At 44.2% G+C, this 17169-nt stretch overlaps 1 protein-coding gene across 23 annotated transcripts in view; it reads left to right on the top strand.

The window, feature by feature from the left end:
* The window catches only part of IL1RAPL2 (interleukin 1 receptor accessory protein like 2), a 365272-nt gene that overhangs the window by 34243 nt on the left and 313860 nt on the right, over positions 1 to 17169 (top strand). For all 23 annotated transcript variants that reach the window (XR_011811600.1, XM_072042782.1, XM_072042783.1 and 20 more), the window contains one exon: positions 6085 to 6185. Coding sequence is in view for 22 of the 23 variants with exons in the window: in XM_072042782.1 (XP_071898883.1) it covers positions 6104 to 6185 (82 nt within the window). In the remaining variant the exon portion in view is untranslated. The remainder of the gene's footprint in view (positions 1 to 6084; positions 6186 to 17169) is intronic.

Here is a 17169-nt window from a genome sequence, read left to right on the forward strand (position 1 = left end):
ACTAAGGGAGAAGGGGCGTGTGATTCAGGGATTTGAAATGCAATTTGAAGGTATAATGAACTTGAATTCTGTATGACGGAGTTGCTTGGGGAATCAAGGTCAGTGTGTGGTGTGGGCTGACAGCACTTGATCTGCTAATCAGTGCTGGGTAGGTTTAGCTCTTTTTTGTCTGTGAATCTGTTAAGATGGGCTGCTCAGGTTTGTGTTCAATTATCTTAGCAGAGATTTAGGTGAGTGCCTTTAGTACGTGTTCACCACTGCCCCTTCTGGTTAACATTTTGATTCTATTGATACAGGAAGCTTTTGTAGTATCGCAGGGCATTTCTCTATTTTCTGCTCTTTATTTTTTTCCCCTGTAAATGAGCTCTTAAGGCAGCTGTCAGTTCAGAAAGTTCCTGCAGGAAAAGGTTCTCGTGTTAATGCTTGCAGGGTTTTCTCGATACAGGACGAACCAGCAGCATGCTCAGTGTTGAGCCTGCTGCTTCAACACGCCTAAAGCCACTTCTGCTTCTTGCAGCCAGGAGTCTTAATGGCACAAGTTACTGTGTGGAGGCCATCCATGGTATTTTTGTGCCTGCTGCTGAAGCCCACTTTTTGTTTTGCAGTTACACTGTAAGATGCCAATTAAGGCTTTAAGATGCTGCACTTAAATACCGTCCGAATGGCAACCTAGAAGATACCAAATTTTTAATGGAAACATTCCAATTTTTCACATAAAGCCCCAGTGTTAACACCTAAGGGATGTTTCTTCTGAAATAACTGATAAGATTCTGAGTCTACCTGCTTCACACCACAAAAGATCCAGGGCTTTTGTTCCTTTTCCTTCACACACAGACACAAAGCCTTTGAAGGAGTCCTTACAGATTGTAGTTGGACCTTGTCAGGTTCTCTGCTGTCTTTTACATTTTTCATAGGATTACAGCTGCACCAGGAGAATTAGCCCAGTGTGAATTTAGTTAAGGACCTGAGCCCAGCGGAGCAACGCTGCCACGGAGGCTCTAATCCAGCCAAATGAATGCTCAATGCATGCTGCCTCGTAGAATTAATGTTCATCACATATTTAGGTGACTTAAGTGGCTGGTTATGATGGTGAAGATGCACAGCGGATTAGGCAAAATGAAATATTCTTTGATGCTCATTGAGCAACAGAGCGAAGAAAGGTGAGTGGCTCGTATCAAGTAGAGCTGAAGATGTGATATTTGAACTAGCAGGTGTCTTTGATTTTAATATTTTGTTCATGTCTCTGAGATAAGGGTGTCAACAAAACGGGCTGGTGCCTGTTCTGGCTTGCTTCCATCCAGCACACTGTTTATAGCAGCCTTATTCAGTAATACTCAGCTCAAAGTTTGGTATGTAGGCAAAAGAAGACCTGAGGGAGAATTGTCATTAAAATTAAAAACCCTAAAAAGCAGAGTGGGCAAATGAGTTGAAAAGAAACGAACATAAGTCACCACCTAGCATGCTGTAGAGAGGCCAAAAGAATTACTGTTGCCATTTCTTCCTTTGTGTCTGGGGTGAAAACAGTAATTTATTTCCCTGAGATTTCTGAACAACAAAACCTGACAACTGGAAACCACTAAGAGGTGGGCTGCTGGTTTTAATGAGCACCTTCTGCATCACAGCTTCTGTGGAGGCACCAGAACCTGCAGAGCCTCATGGTGTGTCAGCAGGTCTCAGTCTGTGCATGGACGTGTGCATGAGTGCATGCACACACCACTTCTCTTGCTTTCCCTTCAAAAGGAACGCTGTACAAAGCAGAGCTTGGGGTACAAATTAGAGCAAAACTAAATTACGTTTAAAGCAGAGACTTGGGAATCTCAGTGCTGGGCTTTGCGCAGAATATTAATGCTCCACTTGCCTTCCTGTTTCTAAACACTTTCTTCTAACCTTGTCATTTGATTGAGATTCTTCTGAGGCTTGGAAGCATTACAAGCCGAAGTGGGTGCTAGAAGGACAGCAAGCAGCGCACAAAGAAAAAGGAATGCAATTTTCCAAGGCCTCTTCTGAGGTCTCAGAAGAAAAGAAAGGGCTAAGTTTGTCAGTGCTGATGAGGAGGATTAGGCAGCATATGGGAGTCAGTCTTTCAGTCTTTTTCTTTCCTTTGAGCAGAATTAGTGCTGCATTGCAGCCTGGTCCTCTCCTAGGTCCTTGGTGCTCACAGCACAGCCTGGACAAGCTGCCTGTCTGCGGGCTGCGGCTTGTCCTATGCCTCTCCTTCTGGTAAGTACAGGAACCTCTTTGCTCATCTCTGCACAAATGCAACCTGGTAGGTCCCACCAGGGCTGGATTCACTCAGTGATTCTTTCAACCTTCTCAACCAGCACACGTTATTCTGTCTCTCTTTCCTCCTCTCAGCGATCTTGGGCAAGTTAGCTGTAATCAGCATTTCTGTGTATCCTTAGTAAGGAAAACCTCTTTACTTTCCTGGAAAAGGTCCCAAACTTGGTCCTCCTCCTGTGAGGTGTGCCCAGCAGTATGTTCTTGCTACAGCCGTGAGTCTCTGCTCGCGGCTGCTTGGGGTTGGCAGCATCAGAGTAAGCAGCTCCTCAGGGAATTGCTGCTGGGGCCTGAGGGGAAGGGTTGTCATTTGACAGGAGTTGCTCAGCTTTGCTTCTAGTACCTGGGGCTTCTGCTGCTTTGCATTGGCTCAGGCCACGTGTTGACCAGCAAAGCTGCGTGTGCCTGTTGGGCTTTATCCATCCATTGCTGATGGGTTGAGCTGTGGGTATGAGCACGTGGGGGTAGGTCTCATTGCCTTATGTGTCATCGTGTGTTTCAGGTGTGTGTGAAATCACATCTGCCTCCTACTGTGTGTGAGCTGGTTGCTGGGACAGTACTCGCACACCCACAAGTCCCTTCAGTGGTCAGCAGTGTACATAAAACCCTTGCTGGTATTGAGGGGGAAAGGAAGAAAAATGCACCAAGACATACTGTTAGAGTAACGTTGCCTACAGCTTCACGTGGGAGCAGGTTTGTGGATGGGTTTCACGACTGCAAGGTCTGTCTGATGCACCCACACGCGTGTTTCAACCTAGATGTCCCAGGTTTCATGTACAGTGCAAGCATCATCTTTTTGCCAGTGAGGATGTGGGAATTATACCTCCGTTTTGTAATGAAACCAGTTTCTGTCATGTGTTCTGGCCATCCTGAGTCATTAAGTCTTAGATCTTAATTGCCCAGTCCCAAATGTTGGAGCTGTTTGAGAACCTGTCACACGCACCAGTGGAAGGTGGGCAAATAAGGTGGTTTTGATAACCATTTTCAAAGGCAGAGTGACCGAAATTATCTTTTGTCCTCGTATTTGAAATAAAGGGGGGGAAGGGAGAGAAATGAGGGATGCATTATTATAAAGGTACTTCTGTAACATACAGATATCCTAAATGGAGATGCTTGGTTTTTAAGAGAGCTTGGCTGTTTCATGGGGAGCTGGAAGTGGGGAGGAGAAGACACTGCCTGGCATGAAATGAAACTTTAGTACAAAATGCTGTTAAAACCAATACTTTGAAATCTTGCAAGCTCCTAGCTGTAACCTGCTTTTTATGAAATGTGCTTCTAACTGGAGGGGATTGTGCTGTTGTGGGAGGTTAAAGTGGATTGCAGGAGACACGAGGGGAGCCTTAGGCTCAGCCACTGAAATCTCCTGAGCAAATGCAGGGACTGTCCTGGACACACGCAGCCCTCCTTCTTTTGGCTGCTTGGCGTTCTTCTGGGGGAAACATCTTTTACTGTACCTTGTGTTCTTTGACACCTGGTGTGCTGAAAAAAATGATATATGATAGAGCAGTTTGAAAAGCCTTGTGGTCTGAGAGCTGTCTAGGAGGGGATGGAGGCAGTAAGCAGCTGAGCCACTGGTTGTGCTGGGGTGCCTGATCCTGCCTTCTGCTCATGTCCGGGGCAGAGAAGACAGCACTTCAGACACTGCCATGTGTTTTTGTGCCAGCTCCAGAGGGGCTGTGTCAGGTGTGATGAGCTGGAGCTCTGGTCTAGGCTGCAAATAATGAAATGGTGGAGTAGTTTCTTGACCGCCTCCTGGTGTACTTCCAGTTCTGCTGGTGCAGGTACAGGCAGCAGCTGCCTTGGGGAGGCCGGGGCTTCAGAAAGCAAAGCTCCTGCTGATACAGAGCCAAGAATTTTCCCCTATCCCTAGCACGAATGCTGGATGGCAGAACTGGCTTTGAATGTGTATTTAATGCAGCATAGCTCATTTGGGGTGGGGATGAAGGGACCCCCATGAACAGAGAGCTAGGAGTTACATCCCTCAGCTGGAATAAGCGGAGGGAGGCAAGTGGAGAAATCAATTTGCAAAGCTACACTTGAAAATCATTCTAGCATGCCATCATCATTACAATTATCTGTCAGAAGATTTAGTTCAATTACTTTTTTTGGGTCTCTTGTCAAGATGGCCTTGCTTGTTTCAGGATTTTGATACTCCAAGGAGAGGTTAGGGAAGAACGAATACTAATTCTCCCATTAACCACTGTCAGCCAGCTTTCAGTGCGTGTTACTCCTTGCGTACTCCTTTGGTTCTTCAGCATCATTACCCGGGGGAGTCAAAAGACATAAAGTGCCCTGGGGAACATAAAATGCAGGGGGGGAAATGGCGAAATCCGCTGCCTATTTATAGTTGGTAGTGCGGTGGGGTGAGGGTTGAAAACTTGGGATGGAGGTGGTAATTCTGAAATAATTGAATAGCAGCCTAATTGCCATCGTGTAAGGGATTATACATGGTTCCTTACACTGCCTTCATACAACAGTGGGCTGGTAGTAAAATTACAAGGGAAGAATACTTGATGCAATAAGCTCAAATTAAAGTGAATAATTTTTAGAGCACTGCAGGACATTGCGCTCTTGCAGCCTTACCAAGCTGAGCAAATGTTTGGAGCTGCCGGGGTCTGGGCTGGTCCCAGCACTGTGGGTGCCTCGGACAGGGCTGGGAGGATGCGATACCCCCTTTAAAGTTTGCCTCTGCTCTGTTGGCCTTTGTTTTCCTTGCTAATGCAGGTGATTCAGTGCTTTTCTGCTTAAAAGAAACTGTAAAATGTTTGCTGATTATTTTGATGCAGGTAATAATTCCATGCTGGTTTAGGTAACTGCCCCCTATATCTGAGAATAAGGGTCCTGATCCCAGTCTGTGTCCGACACAGAGGTGAATTCCTGGGGTCTAAGTACACCAAGCCACTTAAAGGCCTGTGACTTCAAGCTAAACATGTATTTGAGGACTCCAGCTTGTAATTAAGCATCTCTCTCTTCTCCATTTAGAGAAGGATGGGCTTTGCTGGGTTCGGATTCATTACGCCTCTTTTTAAGTACACGTACAGAACCTCAGTTTGCTCTTCCTATTGCTGACTTTTCTTGAATGACCTTGTACTTGTAAATGAAAACAGTAATAGTAATTATATAAAACTCTAACTATGATATTAAACTACTACTTCTTGTTTTTTTAAATATACATATTACAAAGTAGATAGTAAAATTCCCAGGAGAGAATAATTTTAGCTTTTTAATAAGAATGCCAAGGTCTGCATTCATGCACTTCTGAATTTCATTCAGCTGCCTTTACTTCATTTTTTAGGAAAAATGTCTGCAATTGCATTACTTCATTGTAGGAGCTTTTACAAGCTCACTAGTGGGGAAAATAAGGTTTCTAAGAGAAATTGCATGAATAACTGACTCTTATCTTTTCCCAAACAATGTAAAGTTTTGTTAAAGCATGTGGCTTGTTTGCATTAAAAGTAGTTATAGACATTGGGGTCTCCTCCTTGATAACATACAAAAAACTGCCACATTAAACCCATGTGGTTTCAGATAAGTAGTTAAGTCTTATTTTGTTTTTCTTAAGCAAAATAATATTTTCCAAGTGTCATTTAAAAGTAAAACAACTTTTGTGTGATATTCAGAGATAAATTATTCATAGACAGTTACTTTGAATCATTCTGTTTTCCTACCTCTGTATAAAAATAAACCCAGAAGTCACTGGGCTCAGCCGCTGCCCTGCAATGGTTCTTTGAGAAGTGTTTAACTGTAGCTGCTGCTTTGTTGTAGTGAAGAGCTGTGATTCAGACTTGTACTATGTTTGCATTTCAGCTGCCAAAGAAAGTGAAAGATGAAGCCTCTTGTTCTCTTGGTTCTTGTGATCTGTACTGTAGTCAGCATGAATTTGAAGCTCGTGTCAAAGAGAAATTCTGGTAAGTCACAGAAAAAAAAATCCTTTTTACTTTTGAATCTGGACTTAGTGCTCATGCAATCAAGCGTTTTAGATGGCTGCTTTTTGTCTTGCATATATACTTGCTCTCTTCTGAAAAACAAACAAAGCAGTGTCTGCTTACCAGATGTTACAGGATGAATTTTATCACTATAATGTTCTGTTGATGTCACTTAAGCTATTTCAAAATGTCCTTATGTTTTCTTAAGGGAAAAAAGGGGGGTGGGAAGGTTGATCTGATTGAAAGCCCGCCAAAGGAGTGATGGATTTGACATTGTGTTAACATCTAATCTTGTGCTCGTGCTAACGGATTTTCTTAGCTGTGGATGTGGTTCCTGATGACTTCTAGGTCTGTGTGGTTTTTCTGTATATTGAAATACCCAGGATTCTGAGCAGACAGGTGGGTTACCTCTGGCCTTGCCTAGTGCAGTCTGTCTGCTAGAGCCTCGTGTATGTGGACAGATAACTGATACGGTGCTGCAATTCTGAAATAATTCCCTTTGTCATTTTACGTCTTCATGTAGGAGCTAATATAGGGTAGAAGTACTTTTCAACTTTTGTGTTAGCTTCATTTTTTCCCCACTAATTGTGTGCTGCACATATGAGTGTGAGGCCTTTGATCTTACTGTCCTCAGTGTCTTCAGCAAACACTTCTGGCAATTCGGGTACATACAGAAAAATCACTGACTGACTTGTTGTGGCCAGTTTAAAGTTCTACATATTTTTTTTGAGAATGTAGAAAAAATAGATATTGGTCTGTCCATAATAAAGAACTGGATGCCCCTTTCCAGGCCAGGAAATGTTTCTCTGGGAATCACCAGATCCTAGGCTGAATTCTTTTTACTGGGATAAGTGTTTAAATGGACATTGCTAAATCAAACTAGTCCATAGCCTTCTGTTGTGGTTACTGTGAGCCCTCTTTGCCCTGTAGGGCAGTCATGGAGGTCGGGATTTGGCTACAGTATGGAGCTTGATCTAAAGTCTGCTAAAGGCAATGGCATTCCTATTTTTCAAAACTGCTATTCCTGGCCTGGATGGGAACCCCTGTGAGATCCATAATCTTTATAATTTAGCAGCCTTGACTCACTGATGCCAGGCAATACCACCTGGCTGCAAGGAAAGGCCTTTATCAGAAGTACACCTCTGTAGAAGTAAAATGCCTGTGGTTATCAGCATCATTCAGCTGATAGTTTACCTTTAATTATATTTTAGTATATTGTATTTTTTTAGCTCCTTTCTTTGACTGACTCTGTGGAATGCCTTCTGTTATTGGCAGCTGTTGACAGTATCAATTCAGGTTGAGTACTGGGAAGAAAAATGCTTTAATATGTTAGGCTGCTTATTGCTAAATATAACCCACTGTAGTGAATAGTTCGTTCTGTTTTCTTCCCATTTAATTGAGCCGCTATATGTTGAGTATAAGATGAAGGGGAAAACTGCACATAAAGTGAAATTACAGTTTCTTTGCAAGTACATGATCGTGTAGTTGGCTTTCACCTTTCAATATTCATTCTCATGTGCTGATTTTCAGGTTGCTGTGTTGAACAAACTATTGATTTTTTTTCTCTTTTTCTTCTTCCAGCACATTGTGTGTGAAATGCATTTTCTGTTTCTGTAATTTCAGCACTTGGAGCGAAATTGGTAATTTGACTCCCTTTCTGAAAGGGCCTTTAGATACAAAGTACTCTCACTTGATTGCTTGGGTCCTCCCTGAATGTTAGGTTGTGCAGGGACAGATGCTGCTGAATTTTAACTCTGTGTGGTGTACGTAGAAGATTGGAGATGGAACAGCAAAGGAAAGCCAGGCAAAGGAAATGATGAGACCTTATTGCTCAGTGGGGTGACTGTAGCTGTGGCACCCTGGCGCTGTGCTTCAGGGGCATTTTTTTTTAACTGATGTCTTGGTAAAAGAGTGTGGGAAGGGGAAAGCACCTGGTTAGTTGTGGGCAGTTGCACTGTGGGTTGTATGGCAGGATGTCTGCTAGCAGCAAGGCTGGTGTCGCTGCAGCTGAGAGCAGGAGTGGACGAGGTGCCCAAATGATTCCCCGTGGACAGGAGCTCTGCAGCTGTGCTCCCCTGGACGCTGTCAGTCTGTGTCTTGCTGCCTGTATGGGGATGTCGAAGCTGGTGAGCATCCTTAAAAGGGGCAGGGAAATTGTGTAGACGTTTACGTAGAGCTGTGTGAAGCAGTGCATGGAAAGTGCTGACACTGGTGATAAAAGCAGGTTTTGACTACCAGGGCAAGAAACCAGCAAAACTGGGGTACCTGGGTCTTGGCTGACCTACATAGACTGGCATTTTTCCAAGCAGTGTGTAGAAATGTAGCATGAGTGGCAACAATTGTGATTAGTGTTGAGTACAAGAGAATTGTGAAGTTGACCTGTGTGTGTGTTATATCACATAATGGATTGTGCCTTGCTTAAAGGTAGGGAGAATCTAAGGAGAGCAGGATTGAAGAGGACTTGGCATCTTCAGGGGCTGGTGGGAAAACCTGCCTTTGAAGCCAAGGAATGGAAATGCAAGGGGAGAAAGCTGAGGATGAGATCTCTGGATAGGAATTGCAGACAGTGCGCAGGGGCTGGGCAAAAGGCACAAGGTGTTTGAACTGTCCAGGAGAGGAGTGTCTAAGGTGTCAAAAAGAAGGTGATGAAATGGTGTTCTAGTAGCAGGCGTAGAATTAAAGCTTGCTGAATAAATGATTCTCGTGGAAGGAGGGAAAAAACAAACCAAGAAGAACAGAAAGAAATTTGTCTTGTGTATCTTTGCTTGTGCTTTGTTATAAATCCAGGTGTTCGTATTTCCATTTGGAGAGGACAAACAGGAATGCATGTGAGGGCTATGGGTAGGTTTTAGAGAACCTTGCAATGCTGCAAAAACAACATAGAAACTTGGCTTCTTCTCAGTTGAGATGCTGTGCCAAAATAATTAAAATGGTTGAGCTAATTTAATTATGCTAGTCAGATTCTTCTTTACAGGCAGCAACTTCCAGATGCTCCAGAAGAAATCTGTCATGTCTACAGAGTAATGATTGCTGTTTGTGGTGGAAACAGAAGAGTTTGCTTCAAGCATCTGTGTGAATGGAGTGTTGACTTCAGTTTCATAAGCATTTCTTAATATTAAGGAGCTCTTCTGAAAGCTGCAGGTCATCCTTTTTGCCTGCTTTGAGAGGTGAAACTGAGCAACCAGCTGATTCTGGGACTGCTGCCCTAGTGATACCCTGGAAAAGTTTAGTAGGTGGAGGTTATGCAAATACACTGAGGGTGTGGGAGCTGTTAGGCTCCCAGCTGGTAGGGGATTTCCTTTTAATCTGATTAAATGACTTCTTTTCCCAAGCCTTTTGTATACAGTGCTTTGAATAATCGTCGCAGGGAATATAAAACCAATTAAAAATCAGCACACTTTTTAAGCACAAGATTTTTCAGATTACAGATTGTTTGATTTATGAGACATAATTCCATTAGTGACTAATTGATGCCCTGTATAGCTGCTGTATTTATTTGCTGAGCTGCAGTACCCCATCCCAGCACGCTTGGGCTCCGGAGGGCACGCCTGCCTTGTGCAGCAGAGCACGGCATCCCCGAGCTCTCTGTAAGGCTGCTGCCTGCAGAGCCAGGGTGGTCTTGTTCAGGTCTTTGGGGCTTCCTTGGCTCAAGCCTGGCATTGACGTGTCCTCCCAGCTACAAAGCCAGAGTCTTGTATCTTCTCTGTGTTGCATCAGATGGATGCTCTCTGGGCTTTCTGCTCTTCTTCTCTTTGTCTTGGGACCACCCCAAAGGCAGTTGTGTGTCTCTGAGCCCCCCTGCCCCAAGATGCTCCAGCAGTGTCCAACTTTGTCTCCAGTGGCTTGGGAGACAGAGGGCTTGATTTAGCATTGTGCCCTGCTGGTACAGGCATAGCCAAACTGTCTTAAAATGTTAATTGGATTAAATGCTTGGGACTTTAATGTGTTCATTTTAACATATTCACATGCTTTACCATATTCATTTGAAACCTATTGGCTTGCTATTTCCTGCCTTCTAAACATCTTGCAGCAGCTGACTGTGCTCTGCTGCGGGTGTGTCAGGAGACCTCCATGTTCCTTCTGGCTTTGCCGGCTCTAGCCCAGGGTTTCCCCCTGCTCCTTTCTGTGAAGCTCAGCTTTGTTTCCTGGATTGCTGCCTGATTGTTGTGGCCATGAAAACTGCAGCGTACGCAGAAGTGGAGGTGCTTCTACTTCAGAGGTGACTGAAGGATTTGTTCTGGAATGGGGTATTCTGGAGGAGCCCAGCTCTTAAAAGTCCATTTCTCCTGCCGGAATGGGTCCCTGGAGTGAGCATGTTGATTCTGTGATGCTCGCTCACAGTTGCCTTTTCCTTTTTGTAGCAATTGCATCTGCCTGAACAGCTGACTCCTGCCCATCGTGTAGAATGCGTGGCTTTGAATCTTCCTGCTTCCTGAGATACAAGCAATGCAAAAGAGGTTTATCAACTTTCCCTTCCTGCAAATAATGCAAAGACAGAGAAAATGGGAGAGTGGCAACACGAATTGGCGTACACTGATCTCAAGATACCGTAGGTTATTTGCAGCCCCAGGAAACAAAAATGCAGCAAGGTGGACGTTGTTCTGGGCTGTCACTGGTACAAGAGTGCGTAGGGTCCCTCTTGCAGTCGTGTCTGCTCACCGGTTCCGGGCTGCTCTCCATCTGTAGGTTTTGGAGCAGTGGGACAGGAGGAGAGCAGGGCTCCTGTGCTCAGTCACATCTCAGGGGGCTGCTGGAAAGAATGGGCAGTGTGTGCACCTTGGGATGGGTGTCTCAGCCTTGGTTTTCTCTCCTCTGGGTACTGGTGGCAGCAGTTAGATGTTCTCTTCACTGCTGGAGGGGAAGGGAGATGTATAGAGAAGAACAAGAAAGGAAATAATCTGCTAGAGGTTTGGTGTTTTTTTTTTTTTAGTGACCTCAACCTGACAGGGTTTAAATATTGAGCTTATTTAAACACTCACATTTTTAGCTATTACACTCGTTTAAAATGAGCTCATGTATAATTAAAACAATTAAAATATTGAGCTGATATTTAAATATTAAAGCTAGACTGCTCTCCCAAAAGGGAAACCGCAGCTGTATCTGAATAAAATAAATGAACACAATTAAATTGTTTCAGACTGCAGTAAATCATGAAGGTAGGATCTTCAGGGATAGGGGGAAATAAGAAAAGCATGAAAGAAATGTCATTTCTGAAGTTAGGAATCTATACATCTGTACTCTTCCACTCCTGCAGTGGACATCATGTCAGCTGGTGGGATGGCTGTTCTACATCTAGCTGCAGCATGGAAGAGTTTATTAATAATGTCTGAGCCTCTAGAAGGAATTTCCTTCGTGACTGAAAAATCTTCCAACTCCGTGCCTTTAATTGGATAACGCTTTTTTTGAGTCATTTTTAAATGAAAAAAAAAAAATCTTGTACCCAGATGTCTTGGCTTTGTTTTCTGTAAGGTCCTGAACAGAAATTTGAAGAGAGATCTTCATGTCAGTATTTCTGGCGCTCTCATTTTGTGGGTGTGGGTTCGTGTCTTCTGAAATTGACTGTCCTGAGGGACAGGGAAAGGTCTGCATGTTTTCTTTTTCCTCTTATTCACAGTATATGAATAAGAAATAGTATAGTTTTGGAAGGTTTGTCTTACGTAATGTTCAAGTGAAATCATTAATAATACAGCTGCAAACTTACCCAGAACACGGTCTTCAAGCTCAGCACGCACTCTGGTCCTGCTGGGTCTCCTGGTGCTTTGCAAAGAGCAGCCTCCCCCCCCCCGGGGATTTACCTAGCAGAGAGGTGGGGGATCTTTCTTCCTGTGGATTGTTGTGGTGTGTTACGTGGTGGGAGCAGCCTCCAGTACACTTGGATTTCAAAATACTGCGTTAGGCAGGCTTTTTAAAAACGTATTTCTTATTATTTTTACGCTTTGCTCAATAAAGCCTAGTAACCTCCTAGGCTCGGAGGTCGCTGAGGCAGGTGCGGACCTGTGTGGGCTGTAGGCAGGCTGTGGTGTTAAACTGAATTTGGGCTCAGCTCCTGAGCGAGTGCAGTTCTGTGCGTGCCTGGGTTTCTGTAACTCGGGTCTGTGTGTAAGGCAGGCTGTACGGGCTGCTGTAGGAACATAGACAGGGCTCCTTGGGCTCAACTGAGTACAAGCACTAATGTGTGTTCTCATCTCTCTGCCCACTGAATTTAAAGAACTTTTTCTACGTTACTTTCAGAACCTTGCTTGTTGCTTGAAGTGTGCTTTAGTTTTTAATTCCTAGTCCCCGTGATGCGTTTTACCAGTAGCTTCCCTTCTGTTTGTTCTGTTCTTGCTGTGAAAGCAACAAGCAGTAACATCCTGAGGTAGGAGGCACTGGGATCAGCATGGGAAACAGCAATGGGGTGAAGAAATGAGGTGGTGCATTCTTGGTTAGTTTTCGGCATTTAATGCTGGAGAACTTGTTTTCCAGCAGGAAAGGAAGCGTCAGAGGTATCGTGTCTCAGAAAGTGCAGAGCTGGGTTTCGAGTTGTAGATCTGCGATGCAGGAAGGAATTCTTTTCAGTGCAGTGTGTGTGTGGAAGTGTTAGTATACGGACCTGTGAGACTGTTGTGGTACTGTTACCACTTGCTCAAGTAGAAATGATTGCCCATCTACCAGCTGAAAGCAAAATTGATCTGAGCTGCAGTGTCACCTCTAGACTGTGTTTCCTCACTTTATTAATCTCTAACCCTTTCAAATCCAATCGATCCTTTCCTACAAGGAGCATGATTAGTACTCATAATACATACCGATATGAAAACGTGGTAGATGGAGTTGTGTTTTCAGTGCTTCACCACTGAAGACAGACTCAGGTAAAAGTTAAGCTTCTAACCTGAGCTCTTTGCTTTTCCAAGATGTGATGACCGAGCAGCCTGTGCCATGAGTTGCCCCACACCAGCCTCTGCCATCGGTTTCTTCTCACTTTTTTTTGTGTTTTTTTTTTTGTGTGTGTATTTATTTTAAATTTAAGAGAGGTGCAGATGTTTAGTCTTTCAGGGGTCATTATTCCTTTAAAAAGGCGTCTGATATTTCTGCATCCATTGTTCCAGGTGTGAAATGGAATTGTACTGGAGCACTTAGGAGACTGTTTAAGCCAGGCAGCTGTAAGCATTGGTTTTAAATAAAGAGACTGGAGGCAATAGCAGTACCTGTGTGAGCCTTTTGTGTCTGAGCATCTCTGTTTCAGTTGCTGTAATGGAGTGAGAGGAGTGGGAACCTGCCTCAGACTGCAAACAGCATGGCTGGGGCTGGAGGGCTCAGGGCAAGCCCCCGGAAGGACTTGGCTCCCCTTTCAGATAACAGGCATGAACCAGGGCAGGAGAAAGCCTCAAGCTCCCAAATGCCTTGCTGATGTTTAAAGTCCGGTATTTTTTGTGTCTCTTGCTTGTGTCTGTGGGACCTACTGCTGTTTTGCCATCCAGTAACCTTGTGTACTGTTCAGATGTTAAGGCCATGTGGTAGAGGCTTTGAAACATGATGGTTACTTATTATTTTTGCTCTTTTGGTGTTGTAATAGTGCTTTGCTACCTTGGCAATTTTTTTTTTTTTAAGGTCTCATGGGACTACTCAGTGTTTTAGGTAAAGGTCTGCTACCGTGGTACCAGTGCATCTCATGTTTGCCTCCTAGTTAGCCCCGCTTTACAGATGATAACAAATCAGTGGTGGAGATGAAGCAACACTCAGGGTGCCCAGCATGCTACAGTTGAAGTGGGGAATAGGAGGACGTTTCCCCCTGTTCTGCCATGTCACTAAGGCTGACGAAACCTGTACTGTCTCCTAGAAAAGTGTTGAGGCTAAGGAAGTGTGCGTAATCTGTGGTTTGAGGTCCTTGGATAGATGCGCAGAAGACAAGTGCAATTTCTGTTATTTTCCAGTAGAAGACGGTAAGATGTGTCTGCTAGAAGTGGAGGAGAGAGGTCCTGCTATTCCTGGCTTTGTGTGCTGGTTTTAGGCAAAGAGCTCTTGCCTCTGAACATTACAGGTCTCTTGGCATCTCGGCTCTGAGCTGTCCTCCCAGCCCCTGTGGAGCAAAGCCCACTTGAGGCTGTAAAAAGGCCATCGAATACCTGAGGAACTTTGGAGCCTCGGAGATGCACCGAGTCTCTAGGGCAGCTAGCTCGTAAACCACCTGTGTACCTACTTGCTCTTCCACCCTAAAGAACCTTTGCTGGCCATAAACTGATGCAGCAAAGCTGCCAGTCCTCTGTGTCTGAGCCATGCTGGGCTGCCTCTGTGCTCACCCAGTGTCTGCCTTTTGTTTGTTAGCAGTCCCAGGGCTGGGATTCTGTCATCAGCTGTGCAAGTGGCTTAAAACAGCTCTGTCCAAGGACACCTCCATCTGCGTACGGTCTAACCAGATGTTCGTATTTGTTCTTTGGTCCTTTCATCCCGCTGTACGAATGCATATCAAATCAGTTGTGGAAGTTGTATGCTAAGTAGTTTCACAGGTTTTATTATTTGAGAGTTAATGGACTTTGTCTGGTGTGTTGAAGGTAGAACTGCATTAATATTTGCAAACCCTGATGTTAACACAGCAGCTTAGACTTGTCATGAGACAACAGTGGGGCTTGCCGGTGGGTCTGCTGGGTAAAAGCTCTCCTGTAATAGTTTCCTTGCTGTGATCGGAGCTGGCAAGTTTTTTCAGGTTTGTGCAAGACAAGCACATCCTTTCCTGCACACGGGGTTGCCCTTTTCTAGATCATAATGTATAATATAGTTGTAAAAATCGGATCTCTTTTAATGGCTTTATTGTGCACATGAAAGCTGTGCATTATCAATGTAATTACCGAGATAATTTAATACTTGCTCTATGCTTTACTACAGCACTTTCCAACAGGGAGCTGTAAAAGGTAATTTTGATCTCCTTAAACTTTGTTTAGATTATTAAGAAATATTTTCTAGTGGCAGAAGAGGGAATTCTATTTCTGCATGATCTACTAGCCCCTTAGGGCTAGCCCTTTACAGTCATATTCATCAGGTAAGGGACATGATGGGAGCAGTTAGTCACCTCCTGAAGAGCCGGCTGGTTCCCGAGCACGCAGCACCCGCAGACAAGGATCTCCACCAGCACAGCCATGCGGCCTTTGGTGATGCTCTCCGCCAGGCTTTTCCCAATGATTGGGAGGCAAGGGGGAGTAAAACCATCACAGGTCTTACAGCTGTCGCAGTCTGTCCTTTGAGGCGTTACTAAAGGTATCTTAGTGCTCCAAGCAGCCTAGAGTGATGGAGTGGGCTGAGCGACCTCCTTTGTAGGATGCTCTGGCAGCTTCTGTTCTGCATCTGGGCCACCCCGGGGAGCAGCAGGGTGGTCCTGTGCTCGTGCCCCGTGTAGGGAGGTTGGAATTGGACTGGATTGTGTCTTGTCCCCCCTCCCCTTTTTTTTCTTTTTGAAGAAACTCTCTTTAGAATAGGATCTCCTGTAATATATCTGGAGAATAAACCAGGGAAGCTTCTAAAGTGAGAGGGGCTCACTAATTGCTTAAAAATTAGGCAGCCTCCATCTGAATAATCGCCATTAGCTGGCTGGCCTTCTTCAGTCTAAGTAGCAGCTCATTAGTAGGATACACACAGATGGTTCTGTGCTTCAAGGTATTTAAAATACACAGGCAGAGAGCTGTATTAATAAGGCAAACCTGTCCTTAGTTTCTGTGAGTGAGTTTGCTGCAAGCAGCAGAGGGAACAATGCCATTTGGTAAATATCATTAGGTAAGGGCATTTCATGCATTTATTTAGTTTGCACATTTTTCTGCAGATAACAGATTATGATAAATACTGAAAGTAATGTACTGTTTCTGGGAAAATTATATTGTAAGAACAGACTTACAGCAGCTATTTCGTTTATTCAGTAGCTCATTTACCCATATAATTGCTTGGAAAGAGATTTATTCTGAGCCTAAGCTTTATTTGGAATATATGTCGTTTCTTGCTTTCTGTTCTCTCTCTCTCTCCTATGATGTTTCCTGTAGGCAGTTTGCTAATAGTTTACTCAAAATAAGTCATCTTCTGAGCTGGATTCCTTCTGCAAGTGCTAGTGGATAGCAAAAGAAGAGACCACCTGTCAAGGAAGCCAGGAACCGCTGAGCCCCAGCCCTCAGAAGCGCCAGGGAAGGAGCTGCCGTGCAGAGGAGCAGTGTAAATTCAGATGTGATGGTAAACGTGGCTTCGTTGTCAAATGGCAGACTTGCCCTCTGCTTCTCCTCCTGTGTGTATCATTGGGTGGGCAACTGCTCCATCCTTCCCTCAGGCAGGCTCTTTTCTTTGTGTTACACCTGAGCAGCGTTTGAACCCGTCTTATAATGACCGTGTCCATTAGTGCACTTGGCTGTGAATCCAGCTGTGAATCCATTAGCATATCGGCTTTCCAGTGTAAGAGACTTTCACCTCCAAGACCGTTCTCTGAAAGAAAGGAGTCTCCCTCAGACAGTTGTTCTTCCCCAGACAGTCAGAATTTGGTCTTCATCCCCTCCCTTGGAGGGCTTACACAGAGGGGGTAGCTCCAGCCTTTTCTCCCCAAGTCCTCGATAGACCTGCTTCCATTTTCAGCAAGCATGATTCACGTTGTTGCTTCACTCTTCTTTTTCTTTCTGATAGATTTGGCATGTATTATTTGCCTATGCTGCTGATGAGAAGAAAGCACGTTTCCCTTTCCTTCTGACTAGTCTTTGCCTTGCTGTGTGTGTGCAAGTTACAGCGCTGCTTTGGTAGATCTCTGAGTTAATGTTTGTTTTTCTGGAGTGTATTTTAAAAATATTAGTCCAGGCTAGGAGACTCTCAGCTGGAACAGATGTAGTCTGAAGAATATATATATATATATTTTTTTTTTCTTATAGCTACCATGTTTTTTTTTTTTTTTTTTTTTTTTTTTTTTTTTGTTATACATAAATGTTCTGAATGATTCCAATCCTCTCTGTGGTAAATTACTATTTAGTTC

The sequence above is a fragment of the Anas platyrhynchos genome, chromosome 10 (assembly GCF_047663525.1).
Source record: "Anas platyrhynchos isolate ZD024472 breed Pekin duck chromosome 10, IASCAAS_PekinDuck_T2T, whole genome shotgun sequence".
Taxonomy (NCBI): domain Eukaryota; kingdom Metazoa; phylum Chordata; class Aves; order Anseriformes; family Anatidae; genus Anas; species Anas platyrhynchos.